This window comes from Triturus cristatus, chromosome 4_2 (assembly GCF_964204655.1).
Source record: "Triturus cristatus chromosome 4_2, aTriCri1.1, whole genome shotgun sequence".
Lineage (NCBI taxonomy): Eukaryota > Metazoa > Chordata > Amphibia > Caudata > Salamandridae > Triturus > Triturus cristatus.
The window spans coordinates 243,461,805-243,488,936 of NC_140586.1; the positions used below are offsets into that span (position 1 = coordinate 243,461,805).

A 27,132-nucleotide genomic window follows, 5' to 3' on the forward strand; every position below is an offset into this window, starting at 1 on the left:
GGCCAGGTGGAGTGGGCAGGAGAGGGCCAGGTGGAGCGGGCAGGAGAGGGCGAGTTGGAGCGGGCAGGAGAGGGCGAGGTAGAATGGGCAGGAGAGGGTGAGGGGGATAAAAAAAAGTGCCCGGTCAACTCCAGTGAGTGAAAGACTGATAGAGCTGGACAAGAGGTAGTCAGTCAGATGTCAGGCAGGAGTTAGTCTGACTAGCAGGACTCTAGAGTGATAGTCATAGTTCAGTCAGTTTGGTGACTTCAGATCTAAGTAAGGTCTCTGAAAGGCCTCTGGAGTGAGTTATCTATCAGACATGTGACTTCGAAAGTTGGGTAGCGCAGGTATCACATTGACCCTTGGTAGAAGGCAGGCTCTCTTAATTTGCTTGCTCCAACCAAATTTAGGGCAGTATCCATGCCATGAGTGATATAGCGCCAGTGCTGAAGTGGGTGGTGGCCTCCTAAAAAACGTTTGGGTACCTGCACTTATTTATATTTTATTATTACGCACTGAGGTCCATGAATTTCATGGGAAATGTGAAAGAGGACGAGGTGAGTGGTCAGGTGGAGTGGGCAGGAGAGGGCCAGGTGGAGTGGGCAGGAGAGGGCCAGGTGGAGTGGGCAGGAGAGGGCCAGGTGGAGTGGGCAGGAGAGGGCCGGGTGGAGTGGGCAGGAGAGGGCCGGGTGGAGTGGGCAGGAGAGGGCCGGGTGGAGTGGGCAGGAGAGGGCCGGGTGGAGTGGGCAGGAGAGGGCCGGGTGGAGTGGGCAGGAGAGGGCCGGGTGGAGTGGGCAGGAGAGGGCCGGGTGGAGTGGGCAGGAGAGGGCGAGTTGGAGTGGGCAGGAGAGGGCGGGTTGGAGTGGGTAGGAGAGGGCGGGTTGGAGTGGACAGGAGAGGGCGGGTTGGAGTGGACAGGAGAGGGCGGGTTGGAGTGGACAGGAGAGGGCGGGTTGGAGTGGACAGGAGAGGGCGGGTTGGAGTGGACAGGAGAGGGCGGGTTCGGAGAGGGCGGGTTGGAGTGGGCAGGAGAAGGCCAGGTGGAGTGGGCAGGAGAGGGTGAGGTGGAGTGGGCCGGGTGGAGCGGGCGGGAGTGGGCCGGGTGGAGCGGGCGGGAGTGGGCCGGGTGGAGCGGGCGGGAGTGGGCCGGGTGGAGCGGGCGGGAGTGGGCCGGGTGGAGCGGGCGGGAGAGGGCCAGGTGGAGCGGGCGGGAGAGGGCCGGGTGGAGCGGGCGGGAGAGGGCCGGGTGGAGCGGGCGGGAGAGGGCCGGGTGGAGCGGGCGGGAGAGGGCCGGGTGGAGCGGGCAGGAGAAGGCGTGTTGGAGCGGGCAGGAGAGGGCGAGTTGGAGCGGGCAGGAGAGGGCGAGTTGGAGCGGGCAGGAGAGGGCGAGTTGGAGCGGGCAGGAGAGGGCGAGTTGTAGCGGGCTGGAGAGGGCGAGGTGTAGCGGGCTGGAGAGGGCGAGGTGGAGCGGGCTGGAGAGGGCGAGGTGGAGCGGGCTGGAGAGGGCGAGGTGGAGCGGGCTGGAGAGGGCGGGTTGGAGCGGACAGGAGAGGGCGGGTTGGAGCGGACAGGAGAGGGCGGGTTGGAGCGGACAGGAGAGGGCGGGTTGGAGCGGACAGGAGAGGGCGGGTTGGAGCGGACAGGAGAGGGCGGGTTGGAGCGGACAGGAGAGGGCGGGTTGGAGCGGACAGGAGAGGGCGGGTTGGAGCGGACAGGAGAGGGCGGGTTGGAGCGGACAGGAGAGGGCGGGTTGGAGCGGACAGGAGAGGGCGGGTTGGAGCGGACAGGAGAGGGCGGGTTGGAGCGGACAGGAGAGGGCGGGTTGGAGCGGACAGGAGAGGGCGGGTTGGAGCGGACAGGAGAGGGCGGGTTGGAGCGGACAGGAGAGGGCGGGTTGGAGCGGACAGGAGAGGGCGGGTTGGAGCGGACAGGAGAGGGCGGGTTGGAGCGGACAGGAGAGGGCGGGTTGGAGCGGACAGGAGAGGGCGGGTTGGAGCGGACAGGAGAGGGCGGGTTGGAGCGGACAGGAGAGGGCGGGTTGGAGCGGACAGGAGAGGGCGGGTTGGAGCGGACAGGAGAGGGCGGGTTGGAGCGGACAGGAGAGGGCGGGTTGGAGCGGACAGGAGAGGGCGGGTTGGAGCGGACAGGAGAGGGCAGGAGAGGGCGGGTTGGAGCGGACAGGAGAGGGCGGGTTGGAGCGGACAGGAGAGGGCGGGTTGGAGCGGACAGGAGAGGGCGGGTTGGAGCGGACAGGAGAGGGCGGGTTGGAGCGGACAGGAGAGGGCGGGTTGGAGCGGACAGGAGAGGGCGAGGTATAATGGGCCGGCAGAGGGCCAGGTGGAGTGGGCCGGCAGAGGGCCAGGTGGAGTGGGCCGGCAGAGGGCCAGGTGGAGTGGGCCGGCAGAGGGCCAGGTGGAGTGGGCCGGCAGGAGAAGGCCAGGTGGAGTGGGCCGGCAGGAGAAGGCCAGGTGGAGTGGGCCGGGTGGAGCGTGAGGTGGAGTGGGCCGGGTGGAGCGGGCGGGAGTGGGCCGGGTGGAGCGGGCGGGAGTGGGCCGGGTGGAGCGGGCGGGAGTGGGCCGGGTGGAGCGGGCGGGAGTGGGCCGGGTGGAGCGGGCGGGAGTGGGCCAGGTGGAGCGGGCGGGAGTGGGCCAGGTGGAGCGGGCGGGAGTGGGCCAGGTGGAGCGGGCGGGAGTGGGCCAGGTGGAGTGGGCCAGGTGGAGCGGGCGGGAGTGGGCCAGGTGGAGCGGGCGGGAGTGGGCCGGGTGGAGCGGGCTGGAGAGGGCCGGGTGGAGCGGGCTGGAGAGGGCCGGGTGGAGCGGGCTGGAGAGGGCCGGGTGGAGCGGGCTGGAGAGGGCCGGGTGGAGCGGGCTGGAGAGGGCCGGGTGGAGCGGGCTGGAGAGGGCCGGGTGTAGCGGGCTGGAGAGGGCGAGGTGTAGCGGGCTGGAGAGGGCGAGGTGTAGCGGGCTGGAGAGGGCGAGGTGGAGCGGGCCAGGTGGAGCGGGCAGGAGAGGGCCAGGTGGAGTGGGCAGGAGAGGGCCAGGTGGAGTGGGCAGGAGAGGGCCAGTTGGCGTGGGCTCTTCCATACTGCCTACACGTAGAAACCACTCACAGTTTCCCGCCACGAGAAATACCCGCTTAAACCGAAGCTTTTTAGGTTAAAAAAAAAAGTTCCACAAGTTGCAATTTTATGCAGTTGTCGATTTCACACGATCCCAGCAGTGGTCTGTCTTCTAATGGACTTATCCCTGTGGTGTATAAAACGCACACTGTCCATGCAGTTTATGCAATAGCAGTGAAGCCACATCTCTACGTTAGGCTAGATGTGGGAATCACACAGAGGGCTGCTAATGAAGTCTGTTCCAGCGGTCTCCACAGTCGGCATGCACTTAGTTGAAAGTACGGTGCTTATTTCTGTATTAAAAATGAGTTCAAACCCGCGGATTCTTGGGCCACCTTTCCAAACTGAGCACAGAACTTTCAAGAAAAGCATCTTTAACCTCTGAAGTCATTTCAGAAGGACTTTGAGGCCATCTCGAAAGTTTTACATGTATTGTAAGAGAGTTTCGAAGGACAATATATGTGCCTTTTGTACAAAAACATTACCTTGCATGTAGGGCTCCCAATGTTTGATGTAGTTGCTGCAGTACACTCCGTCATTGCTTGGAATTTTAGTTTTTGGTAGCTAGAACTCAGAATATTCTCCTGAATATTCTTGGAGGAGAGCCATTGCCGTGAAAGTAATGGCCAGCGAGGAGAAAGAGATAAAGGCAGATGGTGGCTGCGCACAGGCACACAAGCTTCAGGCCAAGAAAAGCTTGTGGGTAGCACTTTGAAAAGCCCCTTAGTAAAAGCCGAGCAACAGCGCATGCGCTGCTGTAGGCTCGACCTAAAAAGCAGTGTTTGAAGCCAAACATGATTCAATTCGGTGATATCATAATGGAGCTGGTTATTTCGAGTTTGATCAGTAGCAAGCCCATGTTATCCTATGGACTGCCGGTTACTTACAATAAACCTTGCTTTACAGGGTTACTGTAGACATATGTAAGTCCAAACATATTTATCTACACCATTAATATATAATATAATGCACTCTGCCTCCTGGGCTATACGAGGCCTACCTTAGAGGTTACTTACTTATATTAACATGTCTACCACTCAAATTAATTTCATATTTGACTATACTAATTAACCACCAATTCTTTATGGGTTCCAGAGCTGCGTGCTACTCACTGAAAAAGTGCTTGAACACCTCATCAAGGGTAGCAATGGCTATATAAATACAAACCTTTCCCACTCTTCTATCCCTCCACTATCCTTCCCAATCCAAATAACTGACTAACATATCCACCACTCAATTAGATTTCATGTTACACAATACTAATTAACCACCAATTCTTTATGGGTTCCGGAGTAGCGTGCTACTCGCTGAAAAAGCGCATTAACGCCTCGTATGAGGTAGTAAGCGCTATATAAAAGCAATTACAATACAATTAAATGGAGACCTCTCTAGCACCACCTGAACTAACTAAAGTTATTTGCCACAAAGCCTCTTGGTGTTTAATATTGTATAGGCATTCGCTGTTTATCAAGTGAAGAACTTTCTTTTGCAGTTGTCACAAAGTTCTCAATGTAAAATCCTTTCCTTTTGGATTTCTCAGAGAGTTCACAACGCAAGTCCCCTTTGTAGTGTATTTGTTAAAAATGTAAAACCTGATTCTCAGGGAACTGAGGCACAGCAGTCCAAAGCTGACTCGGGGATATATTTGGGACTAGAAACTTAGAACTGAACAACATACAAAATTAACACCATAAATGACAAATGAATTTTGTATTTTTTTTAAAGAAAATTATTTTAATGCACATTAAACCAAATACAATACTCACAATGACAACTATTTCAAGATTAAAGGTGGTAATACAATTGAAAACCATCCTTGAGAGGCCTCACCAGTTAAACAGTGGGCATATCACAAACCCTAAAAAAAGGTTTCGCAGGGGCCACTGGTCCCTGTAAATGTAGTCTGATGTTATCTGTGAGGTACCATGTGACTATTTGGGCAGCAGCAGGGTTTAATCCCAAACACTATCAATTTTAATATATGGGTCTATTGGAACGCTTGAGGCTTTTCACACTAAAAAAGGGTAAGCCTACAGGTGTTGTCAAGTCTTTCAAAACTTAAAATGAGGGAGGAGCCAAGATGGCGACCGGGACGGCAGCGTAGGCTCCCGGCTCCGTGAACCTCCGCACCCTGCACAGATATCCTGCACGAGATCCTTAGCCTGCGCTATCTATCCGTGTTTGTGAACGCGAGCGGCGACCGGCCGTGTGACCCCGAAGTTTCTGGCAGCGGTATCGCCGGAGGAATGTCCGTCTGAAGTTTGCGGCCTGTGCAGCCCTGGAGCCGGGACCTCGAGTGGACGCCGTGGCCGGGCGGCAGTGCAACAACAGCGGCCTTTGGTGACTGGGTGGGGCCGGACTACCGGAGTGGTGCGAATGCCGGACTGCGCTTCGCCGAGGTCGCTCCTACCCCTAAGCGTAGCTGACCGCGTGCGTGCCCGAGGTGGCAACTCCAAGACTCTCCGGTGATTGCTTCATCCTTCGCCGGTGAGCTGCCCGGACGCCGCCCGTACCTTGCCCTGATTCTTGCGGGCCGCTCCCGGATTTTCGCGGGCGCTGGTCCGTGGTGGGGACGACTGTGGCCCGTGACCACACACCGGACACATTGTTTGCCTGCCCTCGGAACCCTGTTACCAGTGCCATGGAACCCGAGGCGCTGGTGTCTGAGTCCCGGTCCCGATCTGGGATGGACCTATCCAGCGGCCATTTTGGTATGCCAGAGTCCACCATCCTGTACACTGGGTTGCAGCAGGATTGGGAGGGTGCGACTCTGAGGAGCGTAGCGGAGCGAGCGCCGGGAGCTGTATTGGGGTACGGTGACATTCTCGAGGCTCTCGGTGCCCTTCACTCCACCTTGATTCACGGCGCCTGGGTGTTGGGGAGCAAGCTCGATGGAGTGACATTAGCGTCGGAACAGTCGCCGCCTGCCTGTCCCCAGGTACACTGGGACTTCTTACGCCGCGCACGGGGGGACAGTGTCGTGGCCGCCCCGGTGAATATTGCACGCCTGGACTTTCCGGACAGTATGTTAACGTGCGATCAGCCGGCGGTGGATCTGGTCGGTTCCGGAGGTTTCGGGCCTGAGTGGGGGGGTGGTGGCCTTGTCCCGTGCGCGGCCTCCGACGACCCAGGCAACATCCAGGCTGCGGTCGCCCGCCCTGGCTGATTCCGCCTTCCTGGGCCTGGTGTGCAGTGTAAATCCTGGCTCGGCACTGGGAAAGATGATCCTCCATGGAGCTGACTGTGTCGATCTTCAGGGCCCTCTACCCTACCTGTGTGTGTCGCCCCTGAGTTCTATTGGACACTTCTCTCCCTGGTAACATTGGACATGGCACTGGGACGAGGGGTATGCATGGGTGGGTTTGCAAAGAGTGGCCAAGGATGAGGCTGACCCTTCAGAGGTGGTCACCTACTAGGCGGGCGGGCTCGGGACTTGTGTGCTCACACGGCATAACTGTTAGTGTACTAAGTACGTAATGCTCCTTACTCCTTTTTGACAGGGTCGATTTTGTGTTCTTTATTGTATGCTTTATGGGAAAACGTATGGCGCGGGAGGGAGAAGCCGGGGGCGTGTTTTGTAGGCCCTCCTCCAGTTTATTAATACTCTTTCTACCCCCCCCCCGTCTGGTGGGGGCTCTTTTCCTACTCCTTTTCTCTGTTTCTTCTATATTTCGGGTCTGGTTCCGGGGCGACAGGCACACTGCTGGGGGGAGGGGCCGTACTCATCTGCAGAGGTGCAGGGTGGGGGGTTGGGGGGGGGGATTCTTTAGTCTTTCACCTCCTTTTTCTATGGCCTCTTTTTCTTCTCTTATTCTTCCCTGTCTTTTTCTGGGATCAGCATGGTAGAACTCCTTAGTTGTTAATTACTGCTGTTTCCGGAGTGCCATAATTTCCGTGGAGTTTCCTGGGTCTTGGGGCAGGGGGTTGCAGGCGCAAATGGCCGTGTCCTTTCTCCACATCCTGAACTTCCTGTTTCAAGCGCCATTGCTAAGATAGACTGCTATATATTGTTGACGTTCATCACTCTGCCTGCCATTTTTCGCTGCTGGGAACCTGTTTGGCACCTGATCCTTCCATCCTTTTCTATTATAAAATGTAAACCTTTATTATCCTGGTCTCCCACTTGGGCTGTTCAGAGACTGAGAGTATGCTAGCGACAAGATTTTGCTCCCCGAGGTACGGACTGTGATAGCCCTGCTTTCTGTTATTCTGACTGTTTAGCGGCCGGCCCCGGGGGTTGTAGGCCCATATGTGTAATTGATTAAAATGTCAATAAAGGTTTTAAAAAATAAAAATAAAAAAAAAACTTAAAATGAGAGAATAATGCCTCTGCCACCACATTTGATCATCAGCTCAAGGCTTTTGTCTTTAGTGTGAAAATAAATATGGCCATGTGGTGTCTACCTAGAGAGGCCCATCAAACATGTTAAGAATTATGCATTAAAGACAAACCTTAAATCACCCTCTGGCGATAGCAAGAGTTTTCCGGTTCCAGACCAAGGAAAGTGGACTATGCAATCTCCATCTTATGTTATTTGTCAGAGAATTCACAATGTAAACCACCTTGTTTTTGTATTGGTAAGATAGTTAACAAGCATTGGCATAGCCAATAGATCTCGCCTTTGAGACCTTATAAGTATTTAGTTATGCGGCACAATATCCTTGGTGCAACAACATTAACTGTTGCATGGCTAAACACTTATAAGGTCCTAAAGGCGAGACCTATTGGCTATGCCAATGCTTGTTTTCTGTAGTTTTAGATAGCGCGAACTCGACCCTAATGTATTGAAGCGCTTTACATTAGCGCCAATTGTATTACACAAGGGCATATTCATTGATGGCAGGCGCGGGGACATGAAGTGATATGCCCAGAATCACAGTATGTTGAGCAGGCACCGAGACTCGAACCTGCTTCTCCAACTGAAAAGTCGGCAGCTCTGGCTGTTACGCCACATCCTCTCCCCTCATGGGAGGAATAGCGCTTATACCGACAAAATGACACTTCGAAGCACCGAGAGGCAGCAGGTGTTGAAGGAGGGAATATTACAGGGAACGAGGAGACGGAGGAGCAAGGAATGGACTGTAGAGGTTAGAAGCGGAGGGAAGAAAGAACGGGAAAGGGAAGAAGGGAACAGGAGAAAGAAGAGGGAAAAGAACGAGAGGGAAGGAACTGTTGATGGGGAAAGGGGTATGTGAGAGTGAAAACGGGAGAATGTGAGACAAAAGAGAAACCAAGACATGCATAAAGGGGCTTATCTTTTCGCATAAATCTGAAACAGCCCAGTGCTGGCTGTTAAGCCAGTTATTAATGGACCACATTATATATACTCGTGTGAATATGATTATTGCATTATGCAATGTAAACCAGGAACGGAGGAGACAGATACGGACGCTCTTATCTTGACGATGAACAGGGCGCCATCATTAGCGTGAATGCTACAGACACTGTGCACATAGTTTGCACCGTCTGGAGGGTGTGTCACGCTGAAGGGGGAAAACAGTGGCCTGACTGCCCGCTAATTAGCTGGGACTGTTTCTCGAATTCTTGATCTCTGGCTGGCGGTTAGGGGGGCAAAGGGCACATTAATCATCGGGGCTGCTGCCATCCTGCAGAAGCATGGTGTGTGTCACAACTGCAGAAACGGTTCGAGATGCTAAGGAGAAATTAGGATGATAAATGCCGCCGGCACAGAAGCCGGGAGTGCGGTTACACTACTGTGTGCTGATGTACACAAACACTTAACTCATTACTGGCTGCTCTTTCAAGTGAGGTGGGCATGTTAAGTGTGGTGGTCATTAGGCGCGCCATAATTTACTGCGTCCTTCAAGGGCATGACATCATGTTTCCTCTGACAGCCTCTAGCACGCTCTTTTCGAGGCCTAGATGAGGGTCACACTGCAATGCATCTTTGAACAAGCATTGGCCGCGCGGCCGTGAAAGTAATTGCGAGCGATGAAAGCCTCTGCGAGTGTAAGGGTGGAAAGCGAGATGGCGCCTGAGGAAAGCCAGATAGCGCCTGATCGCGCGCACGTTACCGCAAGCTCTAGGCCATGGCAGCATTTTCAAAAGCGCACTTACTAAAAGTCTCGCCAGAGCAACGCATGCGCTGCCTCAGGCGAGACCTAATCTCGCCAGTGCAGCGCAAGCGCTGGCTCAGGCGAGTCCTAAAAAGTAAAGCCACTTCCTATGGTGTTTGTTTTGAAGTTCATAGTGTAAAATGCCTTCCTATTATGTTTGCCAGAAAGTTCATCATTTAAAATCACTTTTGGGTGCGTTTGTCCGAATTCACTATGTAATATCCATTCCTGTTTAGTTAGTTCAAGTTTGTAATGTAATACCCCTTCACAGAGTTCACAATGCAATATCTCTTGCTATGTATCTGAGAAATCCGACTTGGGATGCCCCATGTCAGTCAGTAGTTACTGGGCTCCAGTGGTGTGAATGGTGCTCTTTCTCCTTTGGTGTCCTGTGCCACCTTACCCTTGTTCCTCAAATTGAGGGCCAGGTGCCCCTTTCAACTCTTGTCATAGGGCAACTATACAACCCAGTACTATGTCTTTTAGAACAGAAAACTTATTTTTTTTTTTGTTACCAACTTTATTGGCATTTTTGTTTTCTATTTGAAATCTTGATTAATTACCAGCAGCAATAGACATGAATCAAATGTAGTGGCTTTGAGATTCATCTTGAATTCAAGTCTGGCATGCATTTCTGTTGTAATCTAATGCAGATATTCTAAGCCTACTTCGATGATCAGTAGATGCGCAGTGTTGCAGGAGTCACCTTATAATGTGGGACCTTAAACGGTCACGATCCTCTCGATCGGTAGCCAGTACTGAATACTAAACTGGGAGGGGACATGAGAAACAGGAGGGGAAACAAGCATTTGCAATGCAATAGGTCTCGCATTTGCGAGAGTTGGAGCTATTGGCATTGTAAATGACAATGCCTTTTATTCATTTGTTTTGTAAACCTGCAAGCGGTGCATAAACACGCACTTTACGAGAAGCAAGGCTGGCAGTAAAAGAGACTGCCAGCCTTGCTTCTCATAAGCATGGACTATAAGTACAAAGTGCTTGTTTACGCACAGCTTGCAGGTTTTTCAAACGCAAAAATAAAAGGCATGTCATTTACAATGTCAATAGCTCAAACTTTCGCAAATGCAAGACCTATTGCATTGCAAATGCTTGTTTTAAATACCATGCAACCTACCTTGCAGGCTACCAGGCTTACACAAGCTGGACTACATTTAAAAGGGCATTTTTACCTGTCAAAGGGTTATGCAAACAGGTTGCACTGCAGGTTTTCCACTGCAGCAGCCCGGCTACAAAAGGTAGGACTGAAGCCATATTTCTCCAGCTACTATAGTGGATGGCACAACAGGTGCTGTCCTCCACAAGCAGCATTTAACTTCCAGGTCCTAAACACTTTCTACACCATATACTGGGGGCTTACAGGAAAGTTAAATGAGCCAATTAGGAATAAGCCAATTTAAGTATGTTTAAAGGGGGAGCAATGGGACTCCATTTCTGGTTAACAGAGTTCTAAAGCCAGCACAAATATAGGGTCCAGCAAAAGACGAAAAATCTGGGGTGACTATATAGAAAAGGCAGATTTCCTACCGGCTTATAACATTGTTCAAGAGTCAACTGAGGCCTAGTTAAGCAACACGACAGAACAATAACTGGGAAATATTTATAGAATATTGTTAAGCAATACACTTCATGCTTATTATTGTGCAAGGCCATACAAAACACATCAAGCAATGACGGAAATGTAAACATGATATTGCTTAAGTGTAATTTATGCATGCTATGGAATCAAGCCAATGAAATTTCCCAAAGCAATGACTGTACTTTTTATCCAGTAAAACAGAGGTTTGCTATAGCAGCATATGCTTCTTGTCCGATAAGATGACACTTATAGGCCTAGTAACACCACAAATAAGTCCAGCATATACCAGGACCAAAAACCAGGAAAAGGTACAGCTCATTTAATTTGAAAAGGAAACTTTTGAAAATCTGCAACTTGTGTAGATGAGTGGCCTGCTCCCATGCGGATATTACCAAATAATGTAAATAGTATTCTTGTATTTACATTTATACCCTACTACAGTACATCCTACTGTTTATACAAACATCTCTGAGTTCTGCAGAAGCAAAATACATTTGTGCTGAAAACAGGTGGATGTATTTCTCCAAGGTACTTGTTATACACTAACAATGCCTGAAGAAGAAAACTATTAAAGACTTGAGGGACGTTCACTAATTTGAAGGTTCTACCACTAGACGCGTTGTGCTCCTCTTGTGGGGGAAATATTATGTGCCAATGAATTTTGCCAACTATTGAGTCATTCATTTAATTTCAATGGTTGATAGTACAAAACATAAATGGATGCAGAATCCGACACTCGCTTCCACGTGGTAAATCATAACCTAAGCTATAGCCCCACCTCTGGCTTTCTAAAACTAAGAATTAAGCCACATCAGGGGTATGTTTTTGTTAGGGGTCAAACAGTTAAATAAGGTCAATATAAAGCTATAAACACACTGCAAATGTCGATTTGCACAAGTACATTAAAATCAGTGTTCGGTGTTAACCGTTTCGTCCACATTTCCTTGCCAAATCGAGACGTCATCAGATTCAAAACACTGGCGTTCTAGACCTGTCTGTAAATGTTGTTTCAAAAAGGAGGTGCTGGTGTAAAGTGACTATTGGCGTCACATTACATCTCACACCAAGACAGACAGCATCAGCAACGTTTTAGAATGCATGTTGCTGGCAAATGTTAGAGGTGCAAGACTGGGTAAAGGACACCATTTTTCCCATAGCTGGGAGACCCCTTCATTTATATCCTGCACACACAAGGCTAGTCCACTCTCTTCCCACTTACACCATACCCTCTAAGCTCCATACCTTGCTGTTGGCGCAGGTCACGCTCCGCAGGACTCCGTAAAAGATGGGCAGCAGCGCCATGATCATCAGCCTCCCGTAGTCCAGCGCTGTCTCCTCGGGGGAGGCCGGCAGCAGGGCAGATGCGTTGCAAGCTGTAGGTCCGAGACGTTGATCAGCGATGCCTCCACCATGGGTGGAGGTTCGTGGGGCTGCGGGGTCCAGAGAAGGAGGTGGGACGGGAAGGCGCAGCGTCGAGGCTGCGTGGAGCTCTGTATTAGGGCCCCGGACAGGGAAGAGACTGCTCTTTCAAGCTCCGCTGCTTTTTGGTACCGGTAAGGGCACGTTACCTAAACAACTAGGAAGTGACGTCCCTTCCGGATGAAGTTCACAACTTCATCTAATACTGAACATAATTAGTAGTGCCCTTTCTCATTTCTGAGCGCCTGTGTCCCTGGCCCTTCCAGTCCTCTCGGAGTCATGGCGCCTCCTATCACCTCATGTGATAAATATAGGAAGACGATATTTGAAAAACGTAGGCTGCACCGGTGATTTTAATAAAGTCCCCTCCAAGGCCGCCTTCGTCTCCCCGTTTGTGTATAATTAATGAACCGAGAGAAAACATTAATCTTGGTGCCAAAAGGCAAAACTTGTGTCAAGGGCTCCTGGACTGTGAAAGACTTCCTCCAGCGAAGAGAAACAGCAGAAAAGTAACCCCCTCCTGGTACCTAATTGTAGTAGCGGGTTAGCGATGAAGGAAAGGAGTCGGAAAACGACGGTGACAATAACAGCTGTCTTTTATTGTTTCTTTTAAGTTTAAGAGAATAATAGGACCCACGGCACAGCAAGCACTGCATACGAGGAAGGTCAGGCTAACAATGACTGCCTTCCCGTCACATAGTTCTAAAATGGAATAGGACGCGTATTAACAGCTTAAAGGGAAACAAACTAAATAATAATTCTGTAACATGCTCACTTGTATTTTTGCTCCTTATGTATCATTACTGCTGCTATTGTGAAGCGCTCTGACACCTTCGGGTAAAGTCCGCGCTATATAAAAACGCATTAAATAAATAAAGTAATAATGTAGAAGAGTTCATGTAATGATACTACAACAACGTGTCCGATTGAAAACGACTTCAAGAAACTAGAGGAGGTTTGTGCGTTGGTGATGTGCAAAGATAAATTTTAACTTTCAAAATAACTCCTCAAAGTTTATCCATCTTTATAATAACGGCGCATGAGAGTCACTTTTATTTGTGACAGTTACCTCCAGTGTGTATTGTTCAAAGACGTGTTTGTCCTCTCGTGCCGGCATTCTCCGATCTGTGACGCACTGAAGTTGATGAGGAGGAAGTGGGAGGGGGGAGTGGGGGCGGGCACAGTGCAAATGGTGTGCCCTTTGATGTCCTCAGTGGCCGCGCGGCTCACTGACTGACATCAAAGGGGCCGGGAAGTGATCAGGCAGTGCTTTTCAGGCTGCCAAATGGTGCGCGCGGCCGGAGCACATGCACTGTAGTTGGGGGCCTGAAAAGCACTGTTTGCACTTCCAGAACTCGCTTACTATAAGTCTCGCCAGAACAGCGCTAAAGCGCTGTCTCAGGCGAGACCTAAAAAGTGACCCATGGCCATTATAGATCCTGATGAGATAGATGCGCTGTACTTATAAATGCATTGCTATCATGCAAAGGTAGTATGTACTTCTAGGAGCTATCAACTTTTTAACGATGGGGCACTGAGCTGCCCTAGCCAGGGTCTGAATTACTAGCGAGTAGTGTAGGCTCATTACAAGACTTAGTGGACAGCCTTATGAGTTGTTGGGTTGCCAAGTCCCCTGCAAGTGGCACTTTCAGGTTTTCCAAAATGGTGTTCCAAGACTCAGCAATAGGGCGCCTGTGAAAGCCTCTGGATTCTTCTCTGTGCAAGGCTTTACTTTCAGTCTCCACCCTTTTGCAAAGGAAGTTCTGCCATACCATTAAGGAGGGAGTGAATTTGGCCTTCCAGTGGAAGCCTCTTTGCCTCTCTTAGGGCACTGGTAAGTGCCAAGAGCCACTGACTCCCAATCACTGGGGATGGGTTTCACTGTGATGGTTGACTGTAGTTCTATTATTTGGGCCCAGTAACTTCCCAGGGAGGGGCATGCCCAAAGCATGTGAGAAACATCTGCTGTTTCTGCAGAACAGCAGGCACAAAAGGCACTCGCCTAGGGGAACTACTTATTAACGCCAGCGGAGGCCAGATAAGCTCTATGTAATTTGAAGTATTGAATCAACTTGAATTTAGCATTTCAGGATACTTTAGTATTCAGAAAGTATATTGTAGTGTTGGAAAGCTAGGTCTCTCAACCACTCATTTTCATGGAACACCCTGCCCGCCTCAATCGCCCTTTTGTCACACAGGTGTGATAGTGAGATATAGGGAAAGAGTCTTATAAAACCAAGTGATCTGTTTGCAACCTGCTAGAGAACGTATTTGATGAATGCACTATTGAATACTATAATCTAAATTAAAAACATTCACAAGACTGAAGGTGGAATTAAAAATTGAAACCCATCCTATAATACTCTTTCAGAATACTCATTCTGCAAATCACATACTATTAAGAAATTTCAAAGGGGACAACTAACCCTGTAAATGGAGGCTTCTCCCATTATGTTTGAGCTACCATGCAACAATTTCTGCACCATCAGGCTCTAAACATTAAAAAAAAACAGCAGTGGTACCATTCATGCCTTTTGGAAAATCTCAGGCTTTTCATAATAAAAAAGATTAAGTCTACAGGTTTAGTCAGGTCATCACAATGTTAAATGAGAGTCCTACTGCCTTTGTCACCACGCTTAAAAATCAATAAAGCAAGTCTACTGGCTTCAACATAAATATAAACATGACCAAGTGGCCTTCGTCTAGAAAGTAGGTATTAAACATGTTAGCTAGACCCAAAGTATACATTGACGTAAACATAAACTCCCTGTTTTCAAACTGCAAGCATTTAGTAGCGGCCAGACCCAACAAGCATTTGCAGTGCAATAGGTCTTGCATTTACGAGAGTTTGAGCTATTGGCACTGTAAATGGCAATGCCTTTTTTGGGTTGTTTTTAGAACAGATAAATAAAAGGCATTGTCATTTACAATGCTGATAGCGTAAACTCTCGCAAATGCGAGACCTATTGCATTGCAAATGCATTCAGTGCCCGTGCTATAAAGATTTTTTTTTAAAGCCTTAGGATAGAGCGCCTCCTGCCTACAACGGCAGGCAGGACAAAGATATTTGAGAAAATAGTGCTCGGAGGCAGTAATTAAAGCCTACCGGGTAACAAGACACGTAACGGGATGTTCTCATGGGAGGTTACAAAATGAGACCAGGTGGTATTAAGGAGGGACTACTAAGCCTATTGACCTATGAAAAGCCACAGTATACAGTGGACAATGACACAAGCCAATGGAAAAATATGGACGGAGAGTGGGCGGAGCTTCAAGTTCATACCCGAATACAGCATGCGCTGCCCAGGTTCGATCTAAAAAGGGACCTCTGTACTAAACCTGTTCCAGTTGCATTTGTCTGAGAGTTCACTATGTAAAACCCTCCAAATTGTATACATCCCTTTGCTACTGCTATCATCAAACCCCTTACTGTTTGATTTGTCAGGGTGTTCGCAGGGTAAAGTGCATTCCTTTGGTGTTCGGCAAGGGTTTTCACACTGTAAAGTACATTCCTTCGGTGTTTGAGAAACCGTTCATACTGTAAGCCACCACTATATTGTACTTGGAAGAGAGTTCAGAACGTAAAGCCACTTTAATCTGGTTTTTAGTATGTACTTCAATGTAAAACCTCTTCCTGTAACATTTGTGAGAGACTTCACAACGTGAAACCCCTTGCTATTGTAATAGTCACAGGGTTACTAGATGCATTACCCCATCCTTCTGTATTTTACCTGGGGTCTGTTAGAAAACAATTGTCAATAGGCCTTATCAAAGTTTAATAGAAATGCATCCATAACTGCCCGCTTGTTTTAACATATATTTTTCACAGTAAATAATTCAGGCTCACTGCCTTTATCCTACCTTTATAAATAAACAGATTAGACCTACAGAATCTGACATAACTTTGCCCATTGAACCAATCATGTCTGCAGTCTTGATCATTGGTTTGTTACCAGAACCAACTCCGGTCCACCGAAACGAGAATAATCTGTGGAATACAATTCCTTTTTTCAGAGGAAGCATACAACCTTTGCACAATCAAATCCAGTAGTCAAATACCCTTGCTCAGTAGTGCTTCTTAAATCTCTTTTTCTGTTGATCGCATAGGCTGTCAAGCCAGACCTATAAAAAGGGGTTTGTGTGTTAAAGTTGCAGTATAATTTTTTCTTTTGTGTTTTATTTTCGACATAAATGAGCGTGTATCGGTATTTCTTCAGCTCTGGCCTTAGATTCCACTGTTGTAGCCTTCCCGCCCACAGAGCTCTCCATGATGTCTAGCCTTTTGTCTTCTGTGTCTCTCACCAACCACCGTTGTTCCCTTTCCGCTCCAGCTTTGACCAACCGCAGCTTCCCCACTATCTGATCTTCCATAGCTGCTGACATTCAACATTTTCTTCCTGATTTTAGTGGCTGCATGTCTCTCTGGCTCCCACCTTCTAAAAAGTGGAGTTGGTGGTCCCTTTTCTCCATCTGTTTGAGGTGTCTTCTTCATGGTCTTTGCATTTTGTTTGTGTCTGCCAGCTGTTATGCACCTATCAAGGTTGTACGATTTGAATGAGCGGCACAAATGGCTTCAGGTTATATGGATATCTTCTGAAGCTTTATATACATTTCCAAGGAGGAATGCCGACTAACCTCCCTACCGGATAGACCCCTTTGTTTTCTGTCTCTTTACAAACCTGTTCATCCCATTCCATCTGCTGCTAAAGATCTGGCTCTGACCTCAGTTTCCTGACATTCCTTATTTCTTTTTGCAGCCCTGAAGAAGTTCCGTGAAGCAGCAAACTGCAATGATGTAGAAACTGGTACGGCCTTGGTGCTGCTCATTTCAGAGTGCACTTTTTCTCTTCGCTTTGAGTCTGTTTGGATGCAAATGCATCATGTGATGTGGATTGAAACAGTCATCTGGTTCATGAAATCTGTGAAGTGTACCAGATCTGAAACTGAGGACCACCTGTGCACAGAACATCAGAAACAGTCACTTAAGATGGAACTTCGTTATCCACCTTCCATTCTGAGTGAAATGGTGCATGTGATACTGTCTCCTACTCTATAGAGATTTATAGGTTGGGAGTGCGGTCTCACTGTGCGGGGGGGGTGTTTTTTTTAAAGATTGTTAGGCCTGGCTAATACGGGTTTTCGGCGGTCCGTACGGTGAACTGTTTAACACCTTTCATGGACAGATTTAATAAGTGCCCAATAATGTCACGAAAACAAACAAATCTGAAATTTAAGCATTGCTAGATGAAAGAATAGGTTACAAATGCAAACTGATTTTATTGAATAGGACCATAGCAGTGAATAGTAATTTCCCTTCTTTCATTCTGCGATTAGTGCAGTACCTTCTCATGGATGGGGTGGATCCTTGTGCTGCCGACGACAAAGGCCGTACCGCACTACACTTCGCTTCCTGTAATGGCAACGATGGAATCGGTAAGGAGTATTGTGTTGGTGTATTCCATTGTATGTCTCTTATGTTGTGGTCATTGTCATACACAAGTACTGTAACAAGGGATTTGCTTTTTTTTTGTAGTGCACCTGCTGTTGGACCATGGTGCTGACCCGAACCAGAGGGATGGGCTTGGTAACACACCCCTGCATTTGGGTAAGTCTTTGTGTGTAAGGGTAAAGTAAAAGTAAGGGCTCTAGGTACGTGGGGACTGGGCCTAAGCAACAAGTGACAGTCCAGCAGTGGGCCCAGTAAAAGGAAGCATTACTGTAAAGATACGCGCGTTTCTTAATATATTTCCTTCATTTTCGCCACCTCTCAGAGGCTGCTCATTTGGATTGCAACTGTGCCTTGTGCTCAGGGTTGAGGGAGCTCTCAAATGTAGGACTCTGTTAGAAGAGTGTAAACTGAAATCGTTTTTACAACTCTCAATGCTGGTATGTACATCTGTACAACCTGCCCTGATGACCTGGGAAGCTGTACCAGTGGAAAGGTTGTGCAAGTGTTGGATAAAAATTTGTCTGGTTCCATTGCTGAAGCCACTTTTTTTTTGTCATCATCTTTATCATTTCACTTGCTTTAGAGAGCATAAGGGGTGTACTATAGCTGCAAATACTTGAGGCCCACACCAAGGAAAAAGCGAGGATATTAAATTAGCATTCATCATATAATGCCAGAGCAGGTCCAGTGTTTGATTTGCTGTGCTCTGGGCAGGTAACCTGCAATGTTTGCTCTTTATGCAGCAAGTGAACGAAGAAAGACAAATTGCAAATGTGTGTGCATTAGACACGTCTGTACTTTTCTAGTGCTATTTCCACAAAAAACATTATATCACTTGCAGACAGAAGGCATTTTGCCTAGAGGCATATTTGTGTGCTCTCGCTTTACAAAGTAGAAGAAATAGCAGTAAGGCTGGGGGAAAGGTGAGGTAAGCAGTTTAAGTAATCCTTCAGTGTTCGAAGACCCACAGGAGGAAAGAAAATTCAAGATTCAGGAGTGAAGATATTGCCTTCGCCTCCTGGCACAAAGGAGACCCCTCCCCCTCTGTACAGAACATCCAGGGATGCTCTGCAAAAACGACATTCCAGAGCTGATGGGATGGGAAAAGGAGCAAGTATCAACTACTCTCTGCAGCAGAGCCACACCTTACAAAAATTTAAAATTAGTTTCATGTGTAAATCAAAAATATTATACATGATTATACTGTTTTTCACATTACAGTGATACACAAAAGGTTATGCATCCTGGGAACTTCTACCCACTAATACTGTTGCACTCATACCGAATGACCAAGTTCTCCCTTTTAGCATATGACTCTCTTAGTAGTGGTATTGAGCAGTGGGTAGTGCAAAGTGAGATGCTGAGAAACAACATATCGTAGAAAATAATATTTGAAATAATTTCAATGTCAAGACAGTTCTGTACGTTATAAAAGAACATTACTTTATTTACAGATATGTATTCTACATTCGAAAACTAGGGGGTTATTGGACCTGCTGAACCAGAGTTTTCACCCCACAAACTTTTGTGGTTCTTGTGCCTTAGGTGCTTCATTTTCAGTTACCTTTGCACCCTTTAGCGATTTTTTTTTTTATCCAATGGGGGAACATTCTGTGAAACTGATTGAGAACCCAACTAAGTCAACTGTGTCTATCTCCATAACCGCTAATAGCTAGAAAGTTGATTTCAACAGTTGCGACATCAGGTTGACGTCTTGCAGCCTATGGCACTGGACCACTGGCCAGGAGTCGGTGTCAAGCTTCTCAAAACCTCCGTAAGCACAGGTATGAGAAAGGTTGGAGAGGATGCGGGCTCACCCCCCTTTGTGTAGGCAATGGAGCAGGTTCCACGACCTAAGGGGTGTTGATGGTTCCTAGACAGCAAGTTGGGTGACCTCCTGGCTTCTGGGCAGTATTCATTTTTGGAGATGTCATCCTCGCATGTCCTTTCAGCCACCTTAGCTGGCATCAGTAGGTGAGGACGCTGCTTCCTAATGACTGCACTTCGTATTTTTGTGCAAGTAAGATTCTTTCATTTTTCTACAGTCCAGTAGCCAGGCGATTTCCCAGATTTGGGCCCAGTCTTGAGGGAGAATCACAAATCAGTAACATTCCCTTTCCTGGTTCTTCAGTATGTTGTTTCCTTCATTGTTGTGCATGACCTTCTTAGTAACAAGTCTTTTTTTAAAAAAAAAAAATCCAGTAATCACCCAAATAAACATCCGCACTCCCTCGCAGAAATCTGCAACTGGCAGTGAGGAGTACTGGGGTGGGATGAGGTAGAAATTGTCAATGAAATTAATTAAATGTTCATAGAGGGGCAACTCTTCACAGAAGAAGCACTGTTCTTGTCCTCCAGAAAGTGTCATAAGGTTGGAGGTTTCAAGCAATGAGCCACCCCAGTATTGTTGGTAGGTTTGCTGTCCCTGTGTTCTTACATTTCAGACACTAGATCCTCATCAGTGACTCCGATTTACCTTCTTAGGGTCGCAACCCCCCAATGCTACCAATAGCGGATGTACAAGTAACTCCAGTGGGAGATGGGATGGTTGGGGAGTTAACCGGGATTAGAAGAGGAACCCTGAGGTTTCCCTGAGAAATTATTTAACTTAGAAAACGGGAATCCAGAGTAATTCCCCAGTAATTATTTTGTTTTTCTTTCCTGGAATTTCACCCATAGATTTCAGCTGCTTCAGACCCTATCAGAATTAGGAGGCCACTTATAATGTGAGATTTCGTGTTTATTTCCTGCAGGCCATGCAAAAACCTTGTAAAATATCGGTCCAACAGTGATGATTTGTCAATAACCAGCCTTTGTTGCTTGTTCAGTAAAGGTTCATTCACTAAAGGCATATCAGTTCCTTGGAACAAAGCATGCAAATTATGTGGTTGTGTGGGGCTTTGCAAGTCTCATGCTATGTCTTAGCGCAGAGTCGGGGATTTCAGTGGATCATCCTAGTTGTGTCGGGGTAATCATCCGAGCAACACTCACCAGCACTTGGCTAATGCTATGCATCTTCAGTAATGATAGGAGATGATACCATGTTTTCAAGGATGCAGTTTTTGTGTTATGAGTTTTGTTTAAAAACCTAATACATTTTTTTAGTCCTGGTTAATTTCAGTTGAGCTAAATTAATTTACACTCCTGAAAACATTGATTTCTAAAAGAAAATCCAGATCTGAGGATTTGCATCTTTGTTGTAATGGAGTTACCTTTTATAGGTGCAGTTTAGGCCAAATGGAATGGTGGTGGAATCAACAGTGCACCTTGAGCCCACCCAATATGCAGGGGATGGGAGCTGCAGGGACAGCTGTGGATATGATGGCTAGACAACTGTTCCAAATTCAGGACAGCGTCTCCAGGGGACTGAACATGTACTTGTCAGGTGTGACACGCTCCCCCTAAGAAGAGGACACCGATTAAATGGGTAGCACTTATGACCAAGCATTGTGTTGCTGACCACTGGCTCCTGAGAGGCTGACAAAGTGACTGGATATTTTAAGGAAATAAAGTAGAATAACTGAGAATAACGTTGTTTGTCTCCCTGCAGCTGCCTGCACCAATCACGTCCCGGTCATCACCACCTTGCTGCGTGGAGGTATGTGAGCGGATTGTGAACACTGTGGCTGTGACTGATTGAAGCTCCAAATATGGGCATCTTATTACCCTCTAGTCCCCTCTGCCCTCTGAATAGAATCATTGCAGTTCTTTACCTCCTTGGTTTGTGATTCCTACAGTTCTCTCCCTTATGTACCTCTATGGTTTTTTCTGGTTTCTGAATGAAACTTTGTTCTCCTATTTGTAAGTCTCTGCTGCCTTAATATGAAAGACTCCGTGCAGTCCTTTTGTATCTAACTGCCTAAACACTGTGAGCTATCTGTAATCTCACCTCTTAATTGATTTTACCGCCCCTAGCCCTAAGATGTAACTACCCACAGCCCTGTCCCGCCACCCCCAATCAGACCTTGGCAGATAAACAAGCCACGTCTTTCCCTTCTGTGTAGTTTTGTGCATCTGTCTCCCTGCTTTATGTAATTGTCTTCTTTTATACCCCATCTGTGTGGCGCTCTGCTGTTTTTCACCTTTTTGTTTCATATATATTACATACACTGTCTGACCTCAGTTTGAAACTCCGTGCTCCCGTCCACGCCACCCTGCTGCCGATTCTCTGCACAGGGTAAAACTCCCATCAACCAGCTCTCCGTATGTTACTGCTGACTCTTCTTTTGGACTTTAAGTAATTGCAACTTTTCTGAAACTCGGAACAAGTTTCTCGTGATTTGTTTTGTAATTTCATTCTTTTGCCCAATACTGTTCACTCGTTCGCAATACGATAGTGTTTCTCTGAATTCTACAAAAGATACCCGCGCAAAGGGAGGGCTTACGCTTGGAGTCCAGAAAATAAAATGCCCAAATCACAGATGCTGATCCTTTTTTATTTTAATAACCAAACACTGTGGGGCTCGTTAACAAAGGCCCAAAGTGTTTCGATATTTAGTTTGTAAACGTTTGTCTCCCAAGTGTCTGCATTTACACCCTCACAAAAAGAGACTGAGTGTAAATCAATTTACACCCGTTAAGAGCTGGAGTAAATGCCTTTCCTGGGTGGGAAGCGATCTGCAACACCCCCAAAGTTCACAGGGGTGTAGGTGAAGGGGTTTCCTCACATGAAAATGTTTTCCTAAAGCGGGTCGGCGGTGGGGGTTGGGGGGTGGAATTGTCCACAGGCACTGGCTTCCAAAATGCAAAATTGTACTACATGTAGAGTTCTGCTTTGTGGGAATACTAGCTACAAGGGACACAGCTTTTTCCAGAACTACTGCCACTGGAGCAGCTTTCTATGCAGTCCCTGGAAAAGCTCTGTGGAATATAAAAAATGTACTACACCTTTAAGCAGGGGAGGACATTTCTCAACGTACTTGTACAATTTTTTATTATGTCTATCTGGCCCAGTATGTTCAGATAATGCATTTCATTACTCTAGTCGTCACACTAGCCTCCTCTTTAGATCACAGCAGATCTGCTGTTGATGAGAAAACAAGGTAGATGTAGCTTCACAAATACATAAAAAGCTCCGACTTGATGTATAGAAGTCACGATACAGACAACATTTGTAAGAAATGTACTATTCTTAGTCTAGAAAACCTATGTTTAGGATCAGTTGTATTGAAGAAAAACTATATTCCCGTAAACAAAAAGAATCCCACACAGTTTGAGCTTAATAATCAAGACCTCTGGATAGTATCCACACACCAGCATACTGTCTACATATGTTTGCTATTACACAAACAAAATGGCAACAGATCTGTGGACTCAATGCCCCCTTCAGGTATCAACTTCAAAACTCCGGTGTATGTGCGATCTTTGTGTCCTACAGTACATCTAACAACGTCCACTTTTTGTTTTGTTAGTAATTCCAAGCCCAGTGAAAGAATTGCCCAAGTGTTTTACAAGTCTGGTTGTTGTCCAAGAAATACATTAATATAGAGGAACCAACCATCTTCGCCACAAAAAAATATACACTACAACAGAACACAATTGAAACAGTACATTACCAGTTTTTGAATGGTACCTGGTCCTCGTTCGCCAAGTGTTTGCCAGACTGTAGTGGTAATTCTTGACACCATGGAGTCTTCTTATTAAAATGTCCTTCGAAGCAGTTGCCATGTTCTACTTTTACTGAATAACCTTTATGAACTGTGCTCTGCAAATGGACACCTTTAACCATTAGTTTGATTACCAATGCAGGATTGCAAAGATGTGAATTATCTACACCACCTGGTTGGACTGAACATAGTTGGTTCAAATACATTGATCTTAAAACAATATGTGCAAAAACAAATCCTAGTTACGAACTGCACAGGGCTTTTGATGTCACTTGAACACACACTGTGCGCCATTATAACAACTTTTGTGATGGTCATCAGATGTTCAGGTTTCTGTTTCTCAATTATAATGGCAGTGCCCTAATCACGGACATCCTGAGCTTTTTCTATGAGCATCCGTGATAATATACTGCGGTTTCAAAAGTATCTCTTTGAGAAATATTTAATCTAAAGCCGTGGTTCCTAACCTTTTGTACGCGGACCCTTCGGGGGTTAATGAAGTCTACTCCAGAAGTCCATGACTGCTTAGAAAATAACATTGTAACAGATCAATAAAGCATATATAAATAAAGAAGCAAGATGTAAACTTGACAATATTAATATGTGCTGTAAGTGTGAAGTAATTTGAAATTGGAGATCAAAAATTAAGTTGGCATCCTCAGATTGATTTGTGAGAACAGTGCAAGTGCATCATTTGGAATATAGTATGGATGATGATTTACCTCAATTACATTTAGAAAAGCTCTAACCTTCCCATTAAAATTTAGATTTTTAAAAATATGTTTTATATTTGTGAATTAAATCAAATATGTCACCATTAGTAAATTTGTTTGAAGAATGCTTGTTTCTCTGCTTTTTTGTGTGTATTGTTTTGCAGTTCAAATCATCAAAAATGCTAAGGCCGGGGTCCCCGCCTTCCAGTAATGACTCATGGGGTACCCAGATTCCAATAATGATTCACTGGGGGTCTTTGGGTTCCAGCAATGATTAATTGGAGGGCACACACAAGTTGAAAAGTCGAGAACCACTGAACTAAGGTGTTACTTTGAGAAATGTATTCTTTAAGTTCCTTGTCTCCCGTGAAAACCTACCTGGCAAGTTGATTTCTTCGGCCCTGACGACCCGTGGACCCTGCTGCCTGCCCCTGCTCCCTTGTTGCCTGAAGCGGCTCCGGCCTCCCGCCGCCGCATCACCATCTTGCGCGGCCGCAGTGGGGAGACCGGACCACAAGACCCAGGAGCTCTAGCGGTCACGAACCACGTGACCTAGAGTTGCGCGCCAGAAGGCGCATAAATTCACGACGCTGCTGCAGCAGAGCGGGTTCCTTGTCTCCCGTGAACCTACCTGGCAAGTTGATTTCTTCGGCCCTGACGACCCGTGGACCCTGCTGCCTGCCCCTGCTCCCTTGTTGCCTGAAGCGGCTCCGGCCTCCCGCCGCCGCATCACCATCTTGCGCGGCCGCAGTGGGGAGACCGGACCACAAGACCCAGGAGCTCTAGCGGTCACGAACCACGTGACCTAGAGTTGCGCGCCAGGAGGCGCATAAATTCACGACGCCGCTCCCGCGTCGCGGGACCGCGCGCGGGTAGCGCCGGGAGAAGCCCGGGACAAGGGCGGGACCGTCTGTGGCCGTCCGGGGCCGGAGGAGGCTGGGCTGGGGCCCACTCCCTGAGGTCTATTGAGGCGCCTCCCTGATGATCCCGCATTCTGCTGACAAAGTATTTCTGTTGTACTGTCTAGGAGGCCGACCCGGCAATTGAATTATGGGGAAAAAAACTACTACGAAGAAACGATCTATGGATCCGCAGAACAAACATACCATGGTCCCCTTGCCGAGTTTGACTGCGATTGATAGGATGTTGCAGAAAACCATAGGTGTTGTTGTAACTGCCATAGAGAGCACTGAGAGACGCCTATCACTCCCCCCCCCCCCCCCAACATGCGCCTTGCTTCGCTACACCCTACCTCTAATGAACAACGAGTAGATTCACCTGGATCTACCTTCTTGGACTCTTATGTAGGGCTCCCAGGAGTTGAGGGAAGTCACAATATTCCATCCTTAAAAAATCCTTCTCCCGTAATGTCTCTTTCTGCAACAAGTGCAATTAGTGCGCCACACATACCAACTATGCAGCACCAAGATATATTTGTAGAGACTCATGCTACAACAATTGATTCAGTGGCCACGGAGGACCTGGCCCTCTCCTCCTTGGCGTCACTGAACCAGAGTGGGAGCCTTACTGCTCTAGATAGGTCTCCACCCTTGCTTGCTAATGGGAACATCAGTCATTTAAATCACAGCGACATGACGCCATATAAAGAGACACCCTTAACGACCAAAGCTCCACCGTCCAAAACGATCAACAGACGCACTGCAAATCGAGTAAGAACTGGCGGGGCTTCGAAGAGGAAAATAATAGAAGCGGTACAAAAAGGGAGGGAACCAAAACTATTCAAAACCCAAGATTCGGTAACCCTCAAACAAGGACTTCCTATAACAAGCATTTACAATGCAATGGTCTCGGCATTGTTAAAGTTTGAGCTATTGGCATTGCTCATGACATTATTTTTGTTTTTAAAACATCTGTCTCTGTCACCAAAATAAGTCTTTTTTTTGTGAGAGAGAGAGATGTTTTTAAACCAAAAATAATGTCATGAGCAATGCCAATAGCTCTAACTTTAACAATGCCGAGACCATTGCATTGTAAATGCTTGTTAAGATCTCTTTCAGTAGCCTATAAACATTGTCCCATCCACTAAAACATGTTTGTTGTAGCTATATCAGGTTTAGTCACAATTTATCATTCTACTTTCTTGAATTGGCTCTAAGGATAGCTCCGCCCCATTGTTTGAAGTGTAACTATGTGAATGAGTTCCTTTTAGATTTACTGTATGCAATGTTATGTGTTTATCTTTAAAATTGTGGTGAGTTCCAAGGATTGTTCACTTAAATCATAGTGCACTTTTCACAGGTGCATTGTTATAAATCCTTTTTGTTTCTTATTTGATTCTCCTTGCACCGAAGACCTTTCCCTTGATTTATTTACCTCTTCCTAAGTATTCCTTATAAAAGATAACACAGTGCCAGTTATACCATCGCGATTAGGTTTTGATAGAGAATCGGGCTCTCATGCTTTAAAGAAATAGTTTTCTTCTACGAGCAGGCTGTGAGACACCAAATGCCACTGCCACCTATTTCAAAATGAAGTAAGAAATTGAACTACATTCAGAGAGGCTTCCACAATGCCTTTTGAACTAATAAAGCACAAAATTCAAGTGAGTCTTCCGCTGTTGTTGAGATGTGAGCAGATACCCCCACTCTCCAAACCTCCACCCCAAATGTAGTGCCACATTTGCTGCACTTTCTAGGATTTCCACCAGACAGTTTCATAATGTCATCAATGGTATTTAATATCTTGGTCGGTAAAAAAATAAGCAGAATCTCCTAAAGCTGGTATTCTTAGCCCTTAGTTAAGTATCCTTGACTAATAATTAAGTAATAAAAGACGAGCCAAGTTACAAATGACTCTTAAAAACAACAAACAGTCGGTATTTTACTCTTGGAAATGTAGCTAGCAACTCACATGTTGAAAGAAAGTTACCCCATCCATGCAATCTAATTCACAGGTTGTTCCTTCTACGTCTCCATGACGAAAGCCACAATGTTTAAAGCTCGCAGAGGAGAAGCTGAGTCCGGCACCTACCTCTCACGTAAAGCACTACATACTTTTAAGCGAGGCATATCAAAGAATGGCGGTTCCCGCCTTTGAAAGAATGCGCAGCGTTTGTGGAGAACTCAAAGTGCGAGGAGGTGGAAAAAAAATCACTCCAGCCTAACTTTGTGCCACATCCCAGATTCTTTATTGGTATGGCAATACAAATA

At 47.1% G+C, this 27,132-nt stretch overlaps 1 protein-coding gene across 1 annotated transcript in view; it reads left to right on the plus strand.

Annotated features, from left to right (window-relative positions):
- Positions 1 to 27,132, plus strand: part of ANKRD54 (ankyrin repeat domain 54) — an 86,435-nt gene that overhangs the window by 33,970 nt on the left and 25,333 nt on the right. Inside the window, exons 2-5 of the mRNA XM_085601411.1 lie at positions 16,952 to 16,999; positions 17,529 to 17,627; positions 17,728 to 17,799; positions 21,194 to 21,241. Coding sequence (XP_085457537.1) covers positions 16,952 to 16,999; positions 17,529 to 17,627; positions 17,728 to 17,799; positions 21,194 to 21,241 — 267 coding nt within the window. The remainder of the gene's footprint in view (positions 1 to 16,951; positions 17,000 to 17,528; positions 17,628 to 17,727; positions 17,800 to 21,193; positions 21,242 to 27,132) is intronic.